This window comes from Tachypleus tridentatus, chromosome 9 (genome assembly GCF_004210375.1).
Source record: "Tachypleus tridentatus isolate NWPU-2018 chromosome 9, ASM421037v1, whole genome shotgun sequence".
NCBI lineage: Eukaryota > Metazoa > Arthropoda > Merostomata > Xiphosura > Limulidae > Tachypleus > Tachypleus tridentatus.
In genome coordinates, this window is record NC_134833.1 from 98,229,735 (window position 1) to 98,253,737 (window position 24,003).

General features: G+C 29.9%; 1 protein-coding gene across 4 annotated transcripts in view; it reads left to right on the forward strand.

The window, feature by feature from the left end:
* Positions 1-22,982, forward strand: part of Dgkepsilon (diacylglycerol kinase epsilon) — a 76,875-nt gene extending 53,893 nt beyond the window's left edge. For all 4 annotated transcript variants that reach the window (XM_076455941.1, XM_076455942.1, XM_076455944.1 and 1 more), the window contains 7 exons: positions 138-283; positions 1,356-1,410; positions 5,734-5,847; positions 7,325-7,527; positions 8,016-8,127; positions 12,202-12,286; positions 17,922-22,982. In XM_076455941.1, the coding sequence (XP_076312056.1) occupies positions 138-283; positions 1,356-1,410; positions 5,734-5,847; positions 7,325-7,527; positions 8,016-8,127; positions 12,202-12,286; positions 17,922-18,025 (819 nt within the window). In that variant the 3' untranslated portion in view covers positions 18,026-22,982. The remainder of the gene's footprint in view (positions 1-137; positions 284-1,355; positions 1,411-5,733; positions 5,848-7,324; positions 7,528-8,015; positions 8,128-12,201; positions 12,287-17,921) is intronic.
* Positions 22,983-24,003: the final 1,021 nt, after the last annotated feature.

Sequence of the window (24,003 nt, forward strand, 5' to 3'; positions counted from 1 at the left end):
TGACTCCTTTACCTTGTTTTAATATAATAGATGGCATGTCATATGCATTGATCTGTTACACAAATAATTAATCTTGATACCCCTAAAGTAGGCATATACTTGTACATGTAATTATGTATTTCCTTTTTCTTTTTGAGCCCCAACCTCAAGTGTGTATCTTGCCACTAGGAACTGGAAATGACCTCTCCAGAGTATTAGGTTGGGGAGATTGCTACAGTGGACACATTGATGTGAAGTGTATCCTTGATCAGATAGCTTCTTCTACTTGTGTTAAATTAGACAGGTTTGTTTAATATAGTTAGTTAGGGAAAACTGACAGTAAATAATACATGATGATAATCTCCTTATATCAGTTAGACTTGTAGAGCATTTTCTAATGTGGTGCAATAGCCTAGCATGACCAGATGGTTAGGGCACATAATTTGTAATCTGAAATCATGGGTTTGAATCCCCATTACACCAAACATGCTGACCCTTTCAGCCATTAGAGCATTATAATGTGATGGATGAACTTAGTATTTGTTGGTCAAAGAATAGCCCAAGAGTTGGAAGTGGATGGTGGTGACAAGCTGTCTTCCTTCTAATATTATAGCACTAAATTAGGGATGGCTAGTGCAGATAACCCTCATGTGGCACTGCATCTAATGTTGTTTCAAAAACAAGTCATTTAAAATTTGTTTAAAAATTTCCAAAATACCACAAAATAAATTTTGAAAGGAAATAGTTGTAGTTTAGCAATTAACGTGATATTATTATTATTACTCAGTAAAAATTATTTGGCTGACTTAAACAGGCTTCATCCACCTGTGTGGTACTTCTTCAGTATACTAATGTGGATCTCTTGTCATAGCTACAAGTGATGAAATAAGAAATAAGTTTCATAAAGACTTGCTTTAATGGTTCTGTTTTGCAGTTGTTGCTGATATAAAAAGTTTGAAATAAAAAAAACTGAATTTGTTTTTATGAAATGTGGTGTTAGATTGAATTATGTTTAAACCTTTTGGAAAATTTATCACTATTAAATAATTGGTTTCAAGAAAAAATTACTATTATTACTAGAATTTTCAGGTAGAAGAACAAAATTAATCCTAGTCCAATGTTAAGAGTGAAGTTATATGTGACATTTAATTTTTTTAAAGATATGCTTCAGAGTAAACTTATAAAAATTTATTTATGTAGATTGAGAGATAGCATTGGATAACTAAACATAGTTAGTTGGACTTTCATTTAACAAAAGTTTTTATTAATATGATTACATTCTTGTATATCTTGTTCATAACTTTTTATTTTAAAAACAGGTATGATCTCTGCTTAATGATGAAGTAATTATTTTATTCATTTTTGACCACTTACAGGTGGAAAATCAAATTATCTTCAGAAAGACATTTAGGAATTCCCATACCATCAAGGGTAAGTATGTTTTGTTTATTTTTGAAACTAGTTCACTAAAGTCCAATAAAAGTGTTTTTACGAGTTATACCTAGTAGTAAATTAATGTCTGTGTGACTAAGGTACTATTCACTTCTTAACACTGTAACCTCAGTTATTTTATGTAAATCTGTATTAGGATATGTAGTCTCTGATGCTATCAAAGAGGAGGTTTTATGGTTTATAGTATATAGACGTCTGTAGCTAATAAAGCTATAAATTTATTGTTACTTTTATTAACATTATTGGGTAGGATGTGTAATATATCTAATTTTATTATTTTATTTTTTAAATTTCATTTTTATTACAGTCTCTTTATTAATGCAGCTTAACTCTGAAACATATCTCCAAGAAACATATTTCAAGAATCTGTTGAACTCCTGTCAGATACTACAGAGCTTAATGTGTATGTAGTTAAGACAAACCTAAATATAAACTGGCTGAAATTTGTGAAATATTATTAGGATTATGGCCAAAAATATTATTAACAGCATGGATACTTGACTGATAAAGCAATTCACTCTAATCTGTATAAATAAGAACATTAAAAAAGTATTTTTAATGAGCTTTACTCATTACAAGGTTAAACTTTAGTTGATTAGAATTTAGTAGCAGTAAAAGTAGTAAAATATGTCCATCATATTTTTCTCCATTAGTCTTTCATTTATTATTTTTATTTATTTCTATAGTTATATATGTTGCTTTTTAATTATTTTTATATAAATTTTGAAAGAAGTAATTGATTCTGATGGTTTGCAAGTGTTCTTCTCAAGCAGCTTGTATGTTTGATGTTATGACTGAAAATGAAATTGAAAACAATACAGTTAAGTTCATAATTACTTGGGACCAGAACATGCTCAAATGTTGGAATGATTACCTTGAAGAAAGGTGGCTAACTAGTTTGGATATCCCAGTTTCCTCTCTAGTTCACTTTTTTCTCTGCAGTTGTCAACGTATGTCACACATCATTGCAATATTATAATCTGAAGCTAAATGTTTTGTTATTTATCTGTTATAACTTTTAAAAATTAACCTACCTCTCTAATAAGATACATTATCCAGAGTAATTCCATCTTTTGTATTTCTCAGTTTTGTCACAGCTAGTAGCATTAGTGAATTTAATTTGATTTAATTATTTTCTACTCTCATTAGTGGTATGAAGATGTAGAAGTATTAAAGACAGTTTTCCCTTATTTCATAATGTCAGTAACTTGCACTCTGGGGTAATTAGCCAGATCAGTGTTTAAAATTTCTTTCTTGATAGGGCTGTCTGAAGTCAGGGTGTGACTGTTAGTACCCATGCAGGTATCTCTTGAACTGAGTTTAAAGTTGTATCTTAAATAAATTGTATTGTCTCCTTGTGAAATTTGTCCAACCTTTTTATTAAGGCCTAGGATGGCCAGGTGGTTGGGACACTTAGCTCACAACCTGAGGGTCACTGGCTCGAATCTTTGCTCCACTAATCATGCTCATGGTTTTAACCATATGGATGTCATAATGTTACAGCCAATTCCACTGTTAGTAAAAGAATAGCCCAAGAGTTGGCAGTGGGTGGTGATTAATAACTGCCTTCCTTCTAATTTTTCACTGTTAAATTAGGGACAGCTGGCTCAAATTGGGAAAAAATGAAGCCAAAACTACTAAAAACATCAATTTGGCATTTGGACAACGGACTTCTTCTCAGTGGACTATTTGACATTGATTCCAGACAAGCAGCAGACTTAAAAGTTTTCAGTGCAACTGTTTCTCATCTCGTGGCTGCAATTGGAAAGATTACATAATTGGACAAATGGGTACTGCATGAATTGACAGAAGGGTAGAAACTGGTTAGGAACAGGAGGGGGTCATTCTTGAAGTGGATCCTGTATGACAACCAGAAGAGATTAGGACAACAGGTAGATGCCAAAACTGCCTTTGCACCCAAAATGGTAACAGTGTGATAGTCTGCATTAATCCTTTCTGCAACCAGGTGAAACAATTACAGCACAATCTTGCAGCAAACATTGATAATATGCATCAAAAATTAACCACTAAACAACTATCATTGGTGAACAGGCATGGACTGATTTTGCTGCATGATAATGACAGACCAATATCTTAAAAATTACAATTTCAAAATTGAGAGAATTGAAATATAAAATTGTGAAGCAACCGTCATATTCATGTGCCCTATCTCTGACTGATTAACACCTTTTTGCAGCACTTTAAGCTGTTTTCCTGGAACAAAACATTGAGGAATCAGGAGACTATTGTTGAAGCCTTTGAAGAGTTTATTGTCTATAAAACAACAGAGTGCTATAAAGATGGGGTATTTTCATTCGTATTCTGTTGGGAGAAAACTATTGCAGCAAATGTAACATATTTTTATTAATAAAAATATGTTTTAATTTTTACCTATACAATTGGCCATTTCATATGAAATGAACTAATACTAATCAAAGTAAAGGATCACATCTCTTCAAAATAAAGAAGAAAGAAGATTCACTGTCTTTAGTGTTTGACAAGTATTATATTGGTGCATAGTTGATATATATGTACACATCTTTCTGCTCTTTTAAGTCAAGGAGGAGTATCTTTGCAGTTTTTGTTTTTGAGTAATACTTTATCCTGAATATTTTCTTCATGTTGGAGTAATATGGATTGTAATACAAAATATACTTCCTCTCATTGGATAAAAACACCATCACTAACTGAGAACTACAAATGCAGTTGTATAAGCTCTAATTAGTGAATTAAGTCTATTGATAATAAATGTTATTAAAAAGCTTTATACATATTTAGGTTTGGAAAATGGATATTTTATTGATACTTAATTTGTTTTCCTCTTTCAATATGTGTATTTTTTTATGATTAGTTATAATTGTGATACATCCAATAAAATCCCTTATAGTTGTTTTTCTTGTGAAGATTGTTATTACTTTAAACTGTGATCCTCATATAGTCATAATATGATTTTTTGTTGTATGATATGAAAAAAGTATATATATATTACAAACCTTCTCATAAGAATGTCAAGAATAAGTAAATGATTTATACTAATTGAAACTCTTCTGGCCTCAAATATTCTTTGAAAGAGTAGAAAGAACTGTGTAAGTAATATTTGCATTAAACAGTTTCCCATGCATATAGAAGTATAAAGCTGTTTGAATAACATTCTCTATTACTTATATAACTATGCTGATAGAGCTTCAAACTATGGTTTCTAATTGTTTGTGATATAGTATATGTATTTGTTATCCAGTAAGAGCTAACTGTTTTATATTACTATTTATGACACAAACTAGAGACTGATATGAAAATGATCTAATAAAAGATATTAACAGTTTTTATAATATGTCAAGTTTGTGGATTTTTAGAATTGTATAAGAGTTTGGAATAATTACATTGGAATTATATACTGTATTGCATGTTGAATTAAATGTTTTGATCTGTTAATTTATAAAAGTATTGCTTTCATTCTTTATTTAGTATATTTCAACAATCCTGTAATGATTTACAATCACATAGATTGATGTTTCAAAAGTTTTTACAAAGTTCCACTGAATCAACATATCAAATAGAATGCAGTCCATTAAAGTTCCCACACTTACTGTGTCTTTTGAAACAAAAAAGAAGGAAAGTTTCAGCTTCCATTCTGAGGGCCCAGCATGGCCAGGTGGTTAAGGCACTCGACTCATAATCCAAAGGTTGCAGGTTCAAATCCCTGTCACATCAAACATGCTTGCCCTTTCAGCCATGGGGGCATCATAATGTAACAGTCAATCCTACTATTTGTTGGTAAAAGAGTAGCTCAACAGTTGGTGGTGTGTGATGATGACCAGCTGCCTTCCCTCTAGTCTTACACTGCTAAATTAGGGATGGCTAGTGCAGATGGTCCTCATGTAGCTTTGTGCAAAATTCAAAACAAACCAATCCATTCCATTCTGAGTCCTTCTTTTTAATTTCGTTTACAACTACATTTACTTTTATCATACAATAAAAGCATGACTTCCATTTTTTGGACATTTAAGTATCTAAATTTAAATGTAGGGCAGGACTGATAATGCATTTAAGAATAACTACAGTGGAGTTCACATATTCTTTATGTTGTAAACTCTGAAATGTGGGTGATATAACTGCAGAAATGTTGTTTGTTACTATTGGTTTCTTTGGAGTGAACTGTTGAAATTAAGCTTTGAAATACATTTTTTTTACCAATGTATACTTTTACGTGTATTTCAGCAGTAAAAGTGTTTGTTTATTGAAATTGGCATTTGAAATGTACTGCATGAGCAGGATTGTGATTTTTTTTTTTTTCATGCATAGGAGATCTTAATGAACAACTATGCTTCTGTTGGAGTTGATGCATTAGTGACTTTAAATTTTCATAAGACAAGAGAATCAAAGTTTTATTTATATAGTAGCAGATTGCTGAACAAGGTAAGTTGCAACTAAATTTATTAAGTTAATAAATAGAGATGTTTTTTTATATATAAAGCTTACAGGTATGTGAGTATAAAAACTGGTAAACATCCTTTACCTTCTAACAAACTAAACTATGTGCATGGATGAGGTCAAAATGCACATTTTATAACCTTTTACAATTTTATTATCATTGTTGGTCAAAAAGTAGTTTGTTTTGAATTTTAATATTACATGAGTTTTAATTTCTTAGCTTAAAAAAATACATATTTAATTTTCAGTCTTTTCTGTGTCATGTGATACCTCTGCTCTGAATTGTCCTTTTGATTTTTTCTTCCCTTTTATTGGTTTCAAGATATCTGCCACAAACACCAACTAAAGATACTGACAAACCAGAAATTAAAATAACACCTTCCCACCTTTACTCTTTTAGATATCAATAAATTTGTTAAACCTATCATAGAAGCTTCTCCTCCAAGTTCTTTATGCTTATGAAAGTACTTTTGCTTATTTGTTTGTAATAAATGTTTATAATCAATAGAAAGGCTATTTTGTGAACTAAATTATTATGATGGCTTTATGGGCAAGTTAGAAAGCCAGGTAAATTTTAATAGTTTTGAGACATTCTCTTAGAATGTTCACATTTTCCTTTTTAAATGCTAGAAAAGTTTTTTATTTTTATTTTCCCTTTTCTTATTTTCATCTTTTGAAGCTTTACTCAAATAAGTGGTTGAGTCTAGCAATGCAAAATGCATATTTTTTCTTTATGGCCTTAAGATTTTGGCCAGCAGTGTATTTATAATTGGATGCTACAATTTGCACTTATTTTAGTAAAAAGAAACGTTATGATCATTCTAATATGAAAATCACCTTGCACTCAGACTAGTGAGACTGACTCAGTAAATGTACAGACAAATCTTTATTAAATATTTTGATTTCTTGGGTAAATCATATGTGTAATGTTTACTAAAAGCTAATCAAATTTCATGAAAATATGCATAGTAAATTGAGAATTATAGTGAACATTAATTTTTCAACAGGGCCTCATTCCAGTGAACTGAACCCGTGCATTTAGGATTAATAAATGTAAAGTAAACTGCCTTATCATATAAGCTTATCAAACATATTTAAACTGTGATGAAAGCTTATCAGAATAGATGCAATTTACTTGTAATATTAAAATTAAAGGTTGAGTTTACTTCTAGAACCAATTTTATAGCAAAGTAACTTCATAAAATGTATGCACGTGTGTGTGTGTGTTTTTTTTTCTATATCTGAAAGACATAAATTATTACATCCTCTTTGAAACTTAATTAAATTTGAACAAGGCATTTTTATTGCTTTTATAGTTTGGTAAAAGTTCTGATGGTACAGTAGCAAGATGCTTGCTGTGAATTTGTCATATTTTAAAAGAACCATAATGAAACTGTAAATTGATACTGTATCTGTGTTTTAATATTTCTTTAGTGAAGAATTTGACTTGATTATCTTTCAGTTTCTGTATTTAAGCTATGGTACCAAAGATATATTGGAAAGAGAGTGTAAAAATTTGCACCAAAAATTGGAACTACAACTAGATGGGAAATCAGTTAATTTACCTGAACTGGAAGCAATTGTTATCTTGAACATCCCGAGCTGGGGAGCTGGTGTACGACCATGGCAGATGGGAAGTAGAGCTTCCGAACTTCAGCCACTAAGGTAGTACTGATGCTTAAGATTGCTGGTGTTAAGTAATGATCAAATTCAAATTTAACAAGCTTTAATATAATTATTTTTTGTACTAATTTTTAAAAAATATTTTTCACATTTATAGATTCAATGATAAAATAAACGGTACACTTATTTTCTGTGTATATTTTCTATGCTTGTATAGAAAAATCTAATTTATACTAATCTTTGGACATATTTCTAATGCATGTAAGTTGAGTGTTAAGAACCTTTGTTACAATAACCTTTAGTACCAATTGTCTGTACATTTAACAAGTTACTTTAAATAACTTTCAGTGCATATTTATTGTGTGTATATATTTATTAGTAAAAGTTCTCTTGCACTGCTTTTCTTTGCAGGTTATATTGATTAATTTTGAAATATATTTTTTATGTCTCAGATGTAAATGTGAATTTTTTATTGTAACAACTCTTTATATACCTATATATATATATATATATATATATTATGTTTGCAGATTCAATGATGGAATTCTTGAAGTGATTGGAATTTATTCATCTTTCCACATAGCCCAGCTTCAAGTTGGGTTGTCTGAACCACTTAGATTAGGAAGAGCAAAGGAAATCAAGGTAGGAAATAACATTTTCTTGTTTGTTCTGAGTGTTACAGGTATTTTGTTTCATTTCAGTGAAATTAAATTTCTGGGTTAGGGACTGACCACAGTTCAGTTAAATTCCAGAAACATGCAATGTATGAAACTTGTTCATCATCACATTGAGGAAATTTAAAGGATGGAAGTACAGAGGCTGGTTTTGTAGTGTTAAAACATTAAGTTTCCTAATCAAAAGTACCAAATAAAATGCAAAGGTTGAAAAATTTACAAAAAGCAAACAAAAAAACAGTGCAAGATAACATTAAGGTTACTCTGTTTTTAGAATCACTATCCTTGTAATACATGCTACTGAAATTTGATTACTACAGAGTGTCAACAGGATTTAACATTCTTAAACTTTGTTTGAAAATTTACAAGTAACTTACTCAAAAATCTAATCATTTTCTGTAATTTACCAGAAAGCATATGAATCTGTCTTCTGCAATAACTGAACTAGGATAAGGCTAATTAACAACTTGGTGAAATTAAAAGCTCAGCGTTTACTTCATGAGGCTATAAGCATATTTCTTGTTCTCAGTTCTTTAAATGTTGCATCATATATACTAGCTAAGCCATCGAGGTAAATTCAGGATTTGGTTTTTATTTTATAAAGTTTTTGATGTTTCCCATCATGTGCACATCTCATGCATTTCTGTATTTTCTATTAAGTTCTTTATCTCATGCACTTCTCATGGTCCTTTATGTCCATTGCAAAAAACATTAGCATTTGATTCTTGATTTTATTATATTCAAGTTATGATGTTAGAACTTACATTCCTGTTTATAGCATTTAAATTATCCATAAGTTATCTACCTTTGAATAGGAATTAGAGGTTATAATAGTATTTGTTGTCCAGGTGGAGTGCATTTTATTCAAACAATTTTGTATGTGCAAATCTGTGAGTATAATGAATAATTTAGAATACTTTATTGATAGACTATACAAGACCTATTTTCTCTACCAGTTGCAAGTTTATCCTAAGATTCTTGCATTTGTACTTCAGAAAGAAGTAGTATTGCTCATTTTATGTGTATTGCTCATAGCACATGAGCTATAATTGGTTACTTCCAGTACAATACATTACTTCTTCTCACACAAATAGGCCCGGCATGGCCTAGCGCGTTAAGGCGTGGCGCTTCGTAATCTGAGGGTCGCGGGTTCACATCCCCGTCGCGCCAAACATGCTCGCCCTCCCAGCCGTGGGGGCATTATAATGTGACGGTCAATCCCACTATTCGTTGGTAAAAGAGTAGCCCAAGAGTTGGCGGTGGGTGGTGATGACTAGCTGCCTTCCCTCTAGTCTTACATTGCTAAATTAGGGACGGCTAGCACAGATAGCCCTCGAGTAGCTTTGTGCGAAATTCCAAAAACAACAAACAACCACCTCACACAAATATCTATTTTTGTTCAGTGCTGCCCTCTGTATGCAAACATTTTTCGTATATGCCACAAGCCTTGAAACTTGCGCTCATTTGGAATTGATTTATTCCTATGTGTCTTGCATGCAACTCATTATGCAACAACTCTCCATTAATGAGAATGCAAAATACTCTTTTGACCATTTTCATAACACCAGGATCATTTATAAAATATAGTTGCAACAACTGCCATCACTTCTGTATCAGAGAAGCAAGCAGAAAAATGAAAACCAGGCTCAAAGAACACAAAAAGACATCACACATTTTTGAAAACTGCAAATCAAGTAAGCAAAACATAACTATAGAAAATGCCAACATTAAGTAGGGAAACAAATAAAAACAAACACAAAATCAAAGAAGCCCTATTTTTGATATAAAAATATCAAAGTATTTAAAATAATGGATGAATAAAACAATCCAAAGTATTAGGTACAAATGCATATTAACCTAACCAAATCATTTCTGTATAATAAAGAAATTCAGTTCTGTTGAAGTGATTTGTGTGCAGTGCTTCATTACGTTTGCAAGTAACAAGGGAAGCTGGCTCAATGGTGGGTCGGTTTGGGGCTTCATGGTGCAAAGCAACTGGGTTGTCTGGGCCACCTGGGTCGTCCCATGTTTCCTAGTTTGACTCAGAATTTGTTTCAACATATTTAAAAAAAGTATAGTTAGGTCTTCCCACCAGTTATGTAAAAACTGGATAGTGCCATTGCTTCTACTTTTCTTTATATCTCATAGTTTATACTTCCTTCAAAATTTTAAACTAAATTTGCACCATTACATGTTAATAAATATTGTTGGATTTTGTTTCTAATCAAAGTATTATTCACAAATGCTTAGTTATAGTCTTTGTATTCTCATTTAGCAAACAAATTTCTTCTGTAAATCTTATCAAGTAGTCTGAACAAACTGTTATGTATTTACTTTCCAATTAAGACATTGGAGAAGGTCCTAAAACATCCATAACTGTATCAGAAATGATTACTTGGTTAAATTTAACATTCATTGTAAAGGTGCATTTATTAAGTAGGGACCAGTTTTATACTTATAAAACTCAATGAATGATTCATGAATTTCTTAGTATTTCTTCCCATATTACACCAAAATTAATTTAATTCATTAGTAACATTAATGGTCTTAAACTACTTTAGAGTCATCTGACTTTTTTAACATCATTTGAATTGTTGAATTAAGAAATATTAACCATTTTTATGGTACATGTTCCATAATTATCATAAACTTTTTATCATAGGATTAACAATGAAATGTTTTAATGGCATTCATAACTCCAGAGCATTGTTGTTAAATCACAGAATAATGCATTTAAACTTCCTTTGTTTAATGTAGTTTTCTAATTATAATCTTGGTACCTCAAATTAAATATTTTTAATAATGAATCCCATAATGTATAAATGCTTTTTGTCTGTTGTATGACTATCAAAAAGTAATATCTTTAATTGTCAGCTATGATAAAACACTTGTGAGTTCCAAAATGTGGAATATGAAATCCACAAATTTTAAAAATGCTGTGATATGTTTTACAGTTTAGATGTTAGGTAATTTATGTATTTTTATGAATTTTTTTGCATGGTTTTATACCATCTACAATAACCACAAGACTCAAGTAATCACTTTCTTGTTTCAGTTTGACAAATGTCTTATTTAAGTATTCCCAAAAACCTAATTCAAAAACAGTACACCATTTAATTAAAACATAGATCAACTTATAAGGGATAAAAGTATATGAATTAAACTCATAAATGTAGAAATGAAATTACACTGGTATTTTTTTTAATGTTGTATACAGACAGGTTTTTTTTCACTTTCCTGTATTTCAACTTGCCAGTAACCATTTTCTTAGTCCATGAATTAAAAAAAATATATTGTATACCTAATTTTTACAAGCTTTCTTGAACATTCTACAACTTTAATACATTCTTAGCCTTGGCCTATTATTGTGTTCTGCATTCTTAAATGTTTAATATGTTTGAATGTTGGCATAGTCTATACACTTTCCCAGTGGTTAAATATATATAATATTATATATCTGTTTAATGATATAATAGGATGGAAGAATACAGTTATTTGTAAAGATACTTATAGTTGCAAGTATGAAGATGTTTGTTGTGTACTTAATGTATCCTCTTATAAATTATGCATGACTAATTTTAATATTAGGCTAAAAGCATCAGAATACATGCTAAATATTTAATTTAAAAATGACAGAATAACATCATTTACTAGTATTTCTAAGGTTGTATTTTAAACATTCAATTGGTAAAATGTTTGAAAAGTTAGCTTTATACAGCAAAAAAGAATTACATTTCATTCATTCTAGTTCATCTTAAAATCCAGTATACAAAATAAAGTTTAACCTCCTAATCTTGAATAATATTTTTTCAAGCTTTTTCTAGATGATAATGGATAATAAAATATATTTGTCATAAGAAAAAACATTTTTGTTATTACATTTTATTTTTTAGTCTATTCAAATTAACAGCATTTATGTAAAAATTTGTAGATTTTTTATACCTTTTCTAAATACATAATTATGGATTTTTTTATAATTCATGTTGACTATAAAACCTTACAAATTATGCAGAGATGTTTAAACTAACTTATTTTTCTTCAGCTTTGTCTACATGAAAAGGTTCCAATGCAGGTTGATGGAGAACCCTGGGAACAACATCCAGCAGATATTACTGTTACCTACAATGGTCAGGTTACCATGCTTTCAAACTTTAAAAACTGATTATCAGCTACACTGATCACCCAGCTTGGTTTGTCAGTAAATTTGCTAAAAATGGTGCACTTCTAAACATTTAGCCCAACCAAAGTAAAATGCTCACCCAGAAAAATTCACATTGGGTACACATGTATCTTTACCCAAGTGAAATACTTAAATATATTCCATTTTGTGATGAATACTTGGTTAGCCTAAATCTAAAATGCAGTTTTAGGTTAACTAGCACACTTTCTTTTGGGATTTTTTTGAAGTATTTCTGAAAGTTTCTTTCAATAGAACTCAAACTAGTGGACACCTTTAAGAATAAAAATTGTTCATGGATAATAATCCTACCTGAATGATATTGGTGTAGTAGAAAATGTCAGGTTTTTAATGTTTAACAAATATAGGGATAGAGTATAATTTTCAAACATTTTCTGACATGCCATTTTAAAAAGTTATATTAAATTTAGTGCTCCCCAGTGGTACAGCAGACTTATAATGCAAGAAACCTGGTGTGCATAGCACAGATTGCCTATTGTGTAGCTTTATATTTAACTTCAAACAAACTAAATTTAGTGACAACTGTTCTGAATACAACTGTATATGATGTACAAACGTAATATATGACTTTATTGTGTTTTGTTTTTTTACATTGTATAGTTTGTTTGTTATTTAAATTATTTCAGAAAATCAGGGCATGTTATGTCAGTATATTCTGTTAACTGAAAAACATGCTTTCAAATGAAATAGTATTGGTTAATGGACAGTTCCTGTGAAGGTGCAAATAAAAATAGGATTCATTGAATATAATCCTTTTTTGTGCTTTTGATCTGATAATTTTTCAATAGTTTTATTAACATAGAATTATATTTGTGGGGTTCATCTGTAGATGTAATTCAAAATATGAGTGAGAACTATTTTAAAATAATTTATTTTTAAAAAATTAAAAAATACACTGGAATTTTATTTTCCTTTGCTGTCTTTTAATGCAGTTATGTGGAACATGTAAATGTTGCTTTGGTAACTATATGAATTTAAAAAATGTGTTTAAAACATATTAAGCACATTTAAAAATGTTTTTCAAACTTTAACCCTTTCACTGTTTTGAGTATTGGAATTGATACTTAGGTGGTTTGACTAACACCCTTGAGTATCTATCGCATGTGATACTCAAAGCCAGTATATTGAATATGAATTTTATGAAACCAGGTACACTATTTAGACTCTCTGATTGTTGCTGTATATATATAAGAAAGACATAATATTCTCTTCAAATTATTATACAGATAAATATCATGCAAGTGCCAATGATGATGCAGTTCTCTAGAAAATAGAGCATATTTAACAATCTCTCACTTATGATCATTAATACATTGCAAGAGTAAAAGTACCTTCATGTAATACTCAGGTTTTGTAAATGTAACAGTCATGAGCATACTCTAATTAATAAATCTATAAAATTACTTAATCCAAATTATGTAGTTCATATAATAGGTCATAAAATGTCACAGGTTAAGTCACAAATTTGTGTCTAACAGCAAAAGGGTAAAATGTATGATTGTGTATAAAGTGATTTAATTTGTCAACACTTCAAAATAATTTTGGAAAGACAAATATTTTATTACAGGTTTGTAAATTTTTGTAAACTAAGTCAAATTGATTTTTTTTCCATGAAACAAAATTGCAGGCTCATTTTTAGAACAATTTAGTATATAATAGCTTGTATTAATTCTTTTTCAAAAAATCACCCTAGATATTATATACAGATCATGAATAAATTATTGGATTTATAGAATTTCTTTTCAGGCACAATGTACTCTTATATTTCCCTTATATTAAAAGTAAAAAACAAAAAATCAACAATTTTTGGTACAATGAAAGGTAAAATATTTATTATTATTTACAGCTGACTACTTTCAGTAACTCAGTTACCATCATCAGGACTAATATATACAGTGTTAGTTTAGAATATACTGTTAAAACAAATAAGGGGTAATATTCATTTTCAAAAACAAAATCAGAAAACAAGGGATGGAAAATGAATCATGAATAAGGGACAATTAAATAAGTATTTCAGTGGGACATTTTGATTGGTACATCATTTCTATTTATACACACACACATATTTTTAATTATAAAAATACTCTCTTTTAATTTTCTTTCTGTGTTTGTGCATTTTGTGAGATCTTTACATTTTTCCACTCAAAATGGCCATCAAAGTTCCAGTAAACTTCCTCTTTATCATTAGTGTTTGTAAGTAGTTGACAGTTTTGTTTTGTGGAATGAATGTTACTTTGTAACCATTAGCCATTTTTTTTAAATATCAGGAAAAAAAATGATATACTAATGAACTTCTTTTTGGGGTTTTTTAACATTATCTATTCAGGCATCATTTGTTACGTGTGTCATGAAGTTTTAGTGGATTGCATTCAAAATTTTATTAAACTACTTTTTCATGTTATAACAATTGGTATAGCATAATGTTGTTGCTAATACTCCATATTGTAACAGTATATAAGCTTTAAGTTCTTAATCTTGTAGGGCAATATTTTTAAAAAAATCCTAAATTTCCTCTAGTGTAAGAAATATGACACATTTTCTGTTATTCTGTCTTCTCTGTTTTATTCACTACCCCTCCAATAAGTATGAAATTTAGGTTAAATTACTCACTATAAAATCATCATTGCTGAAACAAACCATAGATTTTATACCCTTCATTTTTGTTTGCTATCAAATAGAAAATCAGACCCCTTCTGCCACACCCACCTGCCACATCTTCTCTTTCAGGATTTGTTAATAGTTCTCTCTTATATTTAATTGTATATTATCTGTATCCAATAGAAAGCCAATATTTTCAACTGTCAAATAACATATTATATTACATTGTTTTTTCAACAGATATTTGCCAGTTTCTTTTTCAGTATGAACTTTGTTCCCATGGGAAAGATAGTGACTAACTTGGATAAATTTGTAACAGATCTTGTATAGTAAGAAAGCTAGAAAAATTGTGACAGAGGAAATTGTTTTTGTTTTGTTTTTTGCATTCTCTGTTCTTTGCTGCATTATTTTGTGCATTACTACTATTAGTATAAAACAGTAGGGTTATTTCTTATTTTTCATGTTTATTCTTTATTTATTATTATAAAAGTAATTAAAATGTAAAAAATGAGATCTCTTTAGGTTAGATTAGGTAAAACAAAAAATAACAATGTTTCATGAGGCAAGCAATTGAGCAGCTTGTGAGTAACATAACTCATTAGCTTCATGTGAACTGCACATTCCCAAAGTGGTTTACTACTTATGTTGCTAATAGTAGTTAGATACAGTTCAAAGGAAGATAAAGCAATAACACTTAATTATAAATACATGTATACTGTTAAGAGTTTAAGTAGTTTAAGAAAGTAGTTTTTAAGTTACAATGTAAAAGTCATTCTAGAAAGAAAAAGAGTAACTTATATTTATTTTGAGTTAAATTGACCAACCTTGTATAAAGTTATGGTTGAGAAAAAACAAAATTTGATATTGTTAAGATGAAGAAAAATATTTTTAATCTCAACACAAAAATCAATTTCAAACGGGTAGTGTCAAAATACTCAATATATTCATGAAAAATCTTTAATAAAATTATTTACTTCATTAAAAAATCTGATTTTTTGTGTACAAAATATTTGTAATGTTAACTGAAAGACTGCCACATTTTGGGAAGATGTACACAATATATTAAAAGTTAGTGGTATCAAGTCTATAAAGACTTCAAGTAGAACAAATTTCAACATTTTAAAAGTAAATTAATGGGTTTGTTGTAGCTAATTTAATATTTATTAGTGTTTTTAATACTAAATTATTTCCCATGTGCAACATCTTAATTTTTGAGCCATAGTTTGACTTTGAAATGTTATGTGCTAAAACATTCTTAGTTCTAATGCAGTGTTATAAAATTTTTAAAAATTATCAGTACTAGCTGCTCACTATCACAGGATTTTTGTATGTTGTTTGTCATACCTTTGGAATTTTCATAAGTGTATACTAATAGTTTTAACACTTGGGATCTCAAATTTTCTGAAAGAAAGGAGTGTTAAACTGTAAGTGTGCAAAGTGCTTTGTCAGTGTATTTTCCATTATCTCATATACATATTCATTGGCAGACAATTATCATCAACATGAAAGTCTATAATAAAAATATGGTTTGTATACATCCTGTAAACATGTTCTTCATGAAGTGTTATTGGTGTTTCAAGTCTTGGTTTGGCGTAGATCTACCAACGTATGTAAAATTTTGTGTGGGTATTTAGGACTTTGTTTAGGATAATTTTCTATGTTACTAGAATGTAATTATGATATAGAAGTATGTGCATCATTATAAAATACTTTATTTAAATATTAAATGTCTATATTTAAAAATACTTACAAAAACATCATGAATAATTACAAGTGAATGTTTTACACTTGATATTTCATCTTGCTTTAAAATTTTCTCCTATTACTTGAAAAAAGTTCAGTATATTTGATGTATTTGACTTTATGATCTCCTTTTTTGATTTGATTTCATACAGAGGATGAAGTTAGCATAATATCATACTATGGATCTGTGACTCTTTGAGTTCTGTCCTGCTTCTACCAAAATAAAATTTTCTTCCACACTTTGGAAACATGGGTGCATTATAACTAACATTCAAGTCCTAATATTTGATCAGGGTAATCCACAGGTTGGCAGTAGGCATTTGTTGACTAGCTTCTCTACAGTCTGCTTTTAGCTGTCCTTAATTTTGAGGTGCCAAACATCTATTGAGCAGCTTTGCATAAAAACCCTAGTACATTTATTACTCTTTGTAACCATAATACAATGTAAAATTGTATTAACTAGGTATAGTTACAAGAAAAAGTAAAATATCCTCTCATTTACATGCAAACTCTGGAATTTGACCCAAATATTTTAAAAAAATTGTTTGGAAAGGATGTGTACAACCTTATATACTTAGTATGTAACAGAAATAACATAAGAAACAATAAAGTATATACAGTTTTGTTTTTTTTATTGAACAGTACTACTAGGATATAATGCTAGAAACTACTACTTTACTCATAATTAATACAAAGCACACACATTCCCCCTCCCATTGAAGTCTTTGTATTTACAATGATAAAATCAGATGTTCAATTCCCCTCAGTAGATACAACAAGAAAACACATACATATTTGGTATAAGATATTAATAGAAAAGTTTTAATAATAAGGGTAAATAACACAAATCTGGTCCTAGAACCTCCTGAATAGGGTAGTTAATACCTTTTGATGATGATGAATAAAGTATGTATGTTACTGAAAGATACTGTTAACTCAAGTAGTTAATATTTAATAAAGATAGTTTAATAAAAAAACATTATTGAGTTTGTTTATACTGGTAGGGACAGTATCAGTAATTTGGCACATTTAATTCATAAAAGATAATTCATTACAGAAACTTTTTCAGGAAAATGTAATTTATATTCTTTTTTCTGGTATTTAAATGTAATACTGAGATATGATATTTTATACTCATCTGTATATGTTGTATTTGAAGATATTACTAAATATTAGTTATGAATTATAAAATTTCTAAAAAATAAAGTACATTTCCATTTTAGCTACCTTATCTACAAAAGAATATTCAGTTGTTGAAGACAGTTCTGCAGATAACTACCAAGTTGATTCTAGGTTTGAAGGAATTTATTATATAGGGATAGGTTGAAGTCTCTAGACATTATCACTGGAGAAGAGTTGTTTAGAAGGACGTGGTTGAGGTATTTAAAATTGGTAGAAGTTTAGATCTGTACAATGAGATGAAGGTTTCGTAAAATTATCTACAGGCAGTCTGACTAGAGGAATGAAGTTTGAAATATCAAAAACCCCAGATAAGATTCCAGTTGAGGCAGTGTTACTTTTTTGGCAACATAGCTGACCCGTGGAGTAGTTTTTCCTTGAAGTACAGTGGAATTTACAACAATGAAATTAGAAGATCTGATGAGTGTATTAGATATTAGTAAAAGAGTGTCTGTATTGGTAATGGTATAGTATGTGGAGTTTATTTGATATTGGTAGCTAAGTACTACTAAGTTATTTTATATGCAGCAGAAGTATTCTGATACGAAAGCATGAAGTATGTATAGTATCTGACATTGAAAGCCAGGTACTAGCAAGTTCAGGTTATTTTTGTATGGAAGAAGTATGTTGAAAAGAAATGTACATACAGTTTATCTAGCACTGTAAGCTGGGCAGTACTAAGTTTAGGTATTTCATATGCATCAGAGGAATGTTGATAAAAAAAACATTCAATATGTACAATTTGCTTGGCATTTGAAGGTATTATTTTAAATTCTCATGCATATTGAAAGCAGTTGGATTAAAACAATGAATTATGCCTAGTGGTACTTCACTTGTTGTTGGTATTTAGCAAGAAATGGAAACATTGTAAGAGTAATCTAAAATGTGTCTGATTTATCTCGTTTCAAAATGTATTACTAAGTCTTAGGTACTTTGCACATAGAAATAATCTCACAAGAAGACTTAATGGGTTAGATTTATCAGTTATTCCAAAGGTACTGCTGATCTATCTTGCTTGCCTCATAATAGAATAATGTTGATAAAAATATTCATGAAATTATATCCTGATCTAGTATTAGAGCACACTATAATAAGCTCAGTTTTCACAAAATAGTGTAAAATGAGTTAATCTTATATTAGAATGTGCTAATTAGTTCTTGAATTTAATAAGTAACAGAAAAATTCTGATTAAACAAATTGTGTTTACTATAACAATTTTAGCATTAAATTCAGATACTTTGTACATTTTAATAAGGGAAATATGTCTAGTTTTCTCTGAAGGAGTTGGTGTTCAGGTTTCTAAAGCATTATTCATAGAGATAAAAGTTAGTATTGTTCTTATTTTACTGAAGTGGTTAATGTGCAGTAGAAACGGCATTGGAAGCTATTGGCTATTATATTATATTATATATTCTTTTTGAGAAAAACTCATGAATATAATGATGACAGCTACTTCTTGAAAAGAACACTAAATTTTGTAGTTTCAAATCATTTTATCGATATAATCTTGATATTAAAAATACAGAGGAACATTCCAAATGAGAAACAGTTTTAGATAGTTTCTGCCTGAGTTGAAAACTCATGAGTTTAGATGAGTGTGCTCCTGCATCTCATCATGCCAACTGTTCTTTCCTACACCAACAACTGTTTCACATTGTTCTGGTCAGTTTCACTTCAGGGGACACACCTGTGACTAGCACTGTGTTACTAGCCTTAGATTCAAGTGATCCAGTGAAAGATTTATCAATGTTTATTTGTAGGGAGGTTAACATTACTTGATGTAACCTCTGTTTTTAAACCTTGCCCCCCTTCTTCTCAAACATGCAGAACCTATTCAGGCTGACAAGGACTTGGATTGCATGTTTCGCCCTCCTGATTTTACTGTACCTTGCCATGCTCCTCATGAAGATTAATTAGGTTTATTATGGTCATTTTGCACTTAATTTCTCAGGCATGTGATGTTTTATCCACTACCCTTATTTCTTATGAAACACAACCTTCCTTATAACATGGCTTGTCTTCACATCCCTAATTGGTCTACCCCCTCCAGATGTTTTTGGACATGCTGACCAGTTTGCCACACAATTAAGTGATGTAATTAGCATGCCTCACCCCCCCCCCTCCTAAACTGATCCATGCTATATTTTCCACCTTGTCTTCCAGATGTTACCCTTAAACTTTTTTTATGGTATCTCTCTACTGTCCATCACCTCTCTGAGGCTCTCCATCAATATCCTGAAGGCTTTTGGGGAAACATCCTCTACCTTCTTTCCTCCATGTTGGCTCATTTGTTATCTTTCGCTTTGCATACATGGTTTCTGTGTTGTTGGGACCTTCTAGGTCAGATGCAAACATAACTTGAATCTGTTTACTGGCATCTTATTTCTGGAATTTACATATGGCCCATTTGTGAAGCATTATTTATTTGATACAATTTCTGAATTCTTGGAGTTTGAGTTGCATCAGTACAATGCCAATCTACCCTTTCCAATCTTGTAGCCTCTTTGTCTCAACTGGAACCCAATATGGCACCTATTCCAGATTCCCATATACTTCTTTCAGAAGTGGTACAGTTCCTCATCTATCATTTCCAGGAGTATCCTTTGAATGCTTCTGGGGGTTACTTCTGTGATTCCCTTGCACCAGTCCTGCCTCCTATTTAATGTAGAATTTTAGTTAATTATGTGACTAGTTTATTGGATATTCTAATTTTCCTGTACTGAAAATCTATTTCATAGAGGTACATACCTCCTCTCACATTTTGTGCCCACTTTCCTCCAGTGCTATGTCTTAAGTGGAGAGGTGTTTCATGATGATTTGTGTGATAGACACATTGGAATCATCTGATTCCAGAAGGGTATCACAAAAGCCTTATGGAATGTGTAAAGAAAAGAAGTTCACATATAGAGATCAACATTAAATAAAAATAGCTAATATTGTGAGATGGGTAAGTACCTATTGGAAATACATTTTAAACAGAGGAAAATTATAACTTTGGCTTATAAGCAAACCAGTGTCATCTACAGACATCACATCTAAAACAGCCAGCTATTGTTGTAAATATAGTGTCGTGGCTGATCCTATTGCACAGCCCACTGTAAAGATGAAATTTGTATAATAAACCATCACTTTTAGGTTTTGGCTTATTAAACTTATTTCATTATTTTATTATGTTAACTTTTTATGGCAGGAAAATTAACCAAGTAATTGTTGGATGTGCTGTTAAAAGCATTTGCAACATAAACCTGTCATTAGACAGTTTAATCAATATACTCATTAACTGAAATGCTTAAAGTAGACAAAATGCTTATAATGACAAAAACTTTAAAAAAAATAAAGAATAATTAACATTTAGCATTAAGTGCATAAAGCTAGTATATGTGAAAGAATGATAATTTATTTCTATTTATTTTATCTTTATTTGCATTCTTTTTTATCTGACATATTGGTAATTTTATTATCATGCATTAATTTTTGTTTATACTTAATCAATATTTTGTTTTTAATAATTTATTAAAACTATATTTATCAATTTCTTACTGTAGAATTCAGTTATGTTTATCCATTATTTATGATCCAAAATTTACAAACAACAAAACTGAATATATTTAATGCTTTGAAGATGCATTGTTCAGTGTATTATATTTCACATGTAATTACATAAACAAAGTCACCAGCAGCTCCAGGTGAATTTGCTCAGTTTTCTTTTATTGGACTACTGCTTTAACTGTAGCGTTTTTTCAGACTTTTTAGAGATTCTTTAACATTTGTTTCTACTGTTTCATTCTAGAATTCTGACTGTTTTAAGGTATTTATTTATTGAGACTTCTTGAGTAATGTTCTCAAATGTTAACATTTACACAACATCAATTGAAAGAACATGCTAGGACCATTATCCTATTTATCACTCTGATACTCTTGAAAACTTGAATAAAAACACCTCTTAAAATTAGAAAGAGAAAAGCCTAAGGTTCAGTCCCTACAATGCACATAGTGCAGATAATCCATTATATAGCTTTGTGCTAAAACAAACTACTTTTATTTGAAGAAAGTAGTTTTTATTCATAAAGTTTGTGTTAACTATGTTTGCAGGATATAACATAATCTTTGAGATGGCTGCAAAATTTGCAAAATCAGGCATCATGTTAAAGTTATTTGACCATTTTGCATCTTTCAGACACTCAATTTGTTTATTTTTGTCATTTAATATAAACTGTAACTACTTGGTGGACCCAAATTTCAAAACAAAAAGTGACATGTTTCTGGTATGATATGAAAAAATTGTACATGTCTCTGTGCAACAAAGTGTATTAGAAATTTTTAAAATGATCACTGTAAGGTATTTAATTGCTGTTCCTAATTATCAATTTGGAATTTTTTTATTTTTTGTGTATTTTCATTTTATCTGAGTTATGTAACCTTTCATTGCATATGTGGCATGTATATATATATAAACACACATGTTTTTACATTACATTTATCTTCTGTGAGCTTGTACTGCACCCCATAATATAAAAATACTATGATTAATCAATTTTTTTTAAAAGAAAAGTATGGTTGTGACAATTTTTCATCTCCTGTATTTTATATACATCATGTCAATAAATACTGTTGTCTTAAATCAGTGTTTCTTAACCCTTTTTGGGTCAAGGGCCCCTTTAAGAATCTAGTTTGAAAGCTCTGGAGCTTCCTCTGCAGAAAAATGCACATAAACACACAAAATAATGGAGGAAAAAAATCATTTTTTGTTCCTAGTACAGGTTCAGGAGCTCTCTAAAGGCCAGTTAAGAATCCCCCACTTAAATAGTCACCAAGAAGGGAAAATAATTGTTGATTGGCTATATTTTGTTCAAGATTTTCTCAGCTTACTAAGAAGTGATCAAAGTGTTTATATTATATATCTGTACATGTATGTATTTATAATGCAACTTTCAAATATGTTTTGTATTCTGCCAGTACAGTTTTTTGTTATTATATCTATTAATGTTTTGCATTTTGTGCTTCAAATAAAAGTTTAAATTATATTTTTTTCAATTGCATGAGAAAAAAAAACTTCTGTTGTATGTTTTAGTCAAACTGAAAATAAAGTTTGCTTATCTTAAAAACGTGTATATGAGTATATTATGAAAAAGATACATAATACACATTATTATTTGATATGCTGAATATTAATAGTTAAAGTGCATGTTTTCTCATAGCAAAGCCATATCGGGCTATCAGCTGAGTCCACCGAAGGGAATCGAACCCCTGATTTTAGCATTGTAAATCCGTAGACTTACTGCTGTACTAGTGGGGGACATTAGTTAAAGCAGAATTTATAATGGTACTAAAATTATATTCAACTACATTCACATTGGATTACATGTCAAAAGCAATGCAAAATCAAGTGCATATAACAATAATAAATTAATTCATTTCTTTAATTTCATTTGCTATAAGCGATTTGCACTCTTATGCAAGCAGCAGACCTAAGTTTGCAAACAAACGTTCTAACATAAACTCTGAAACTACTATAGGTCTAACACACTAAAAGACATCTACTTAATCACTACTTAATACTGACTAGCTTACTTAAATGTGAAACATTAAATCTTACTGCGTTACTTTACATCAGTCCACCCTTGATTATCCATATGCTCAATTCTCAATCATTACTTAATATTTTCTCAATTTGTACTTCATTAAACTAACTTAAGTGGTCATCTCTGAGGTAAAGTTAGACTCTTATTTATAACTAATATATGCATGTCTAGATATTAGCAGAAATTTCTTAGTCGTAATCAAATATTTAGTGTCAGACCATTGGAATGATCCTGTATTGATAAAGGACTTTTGACTATAATTCCAAATTTATTACTAGTATCTTCGTGATGTGGCAAATTTTTATTAAAATATAAACAAGTTTGTTGCACACGTAGTATCAGATGTGTTACAAAGGTATTTGTATTCAAAAATTTGATCTGAAGAACACACTAGAAAGACAAGTTATTATAATATTGTGGATTTTTTTAATGTTATTTGTTTTTGTTTTTTTACCTTTAAAAATTAGAATTGAATAACAAAAATAATTTAGAAAGATGAAGGATGAAAACATTAAGTAAAAGCTTTTAATTTAGATTTCAGTTG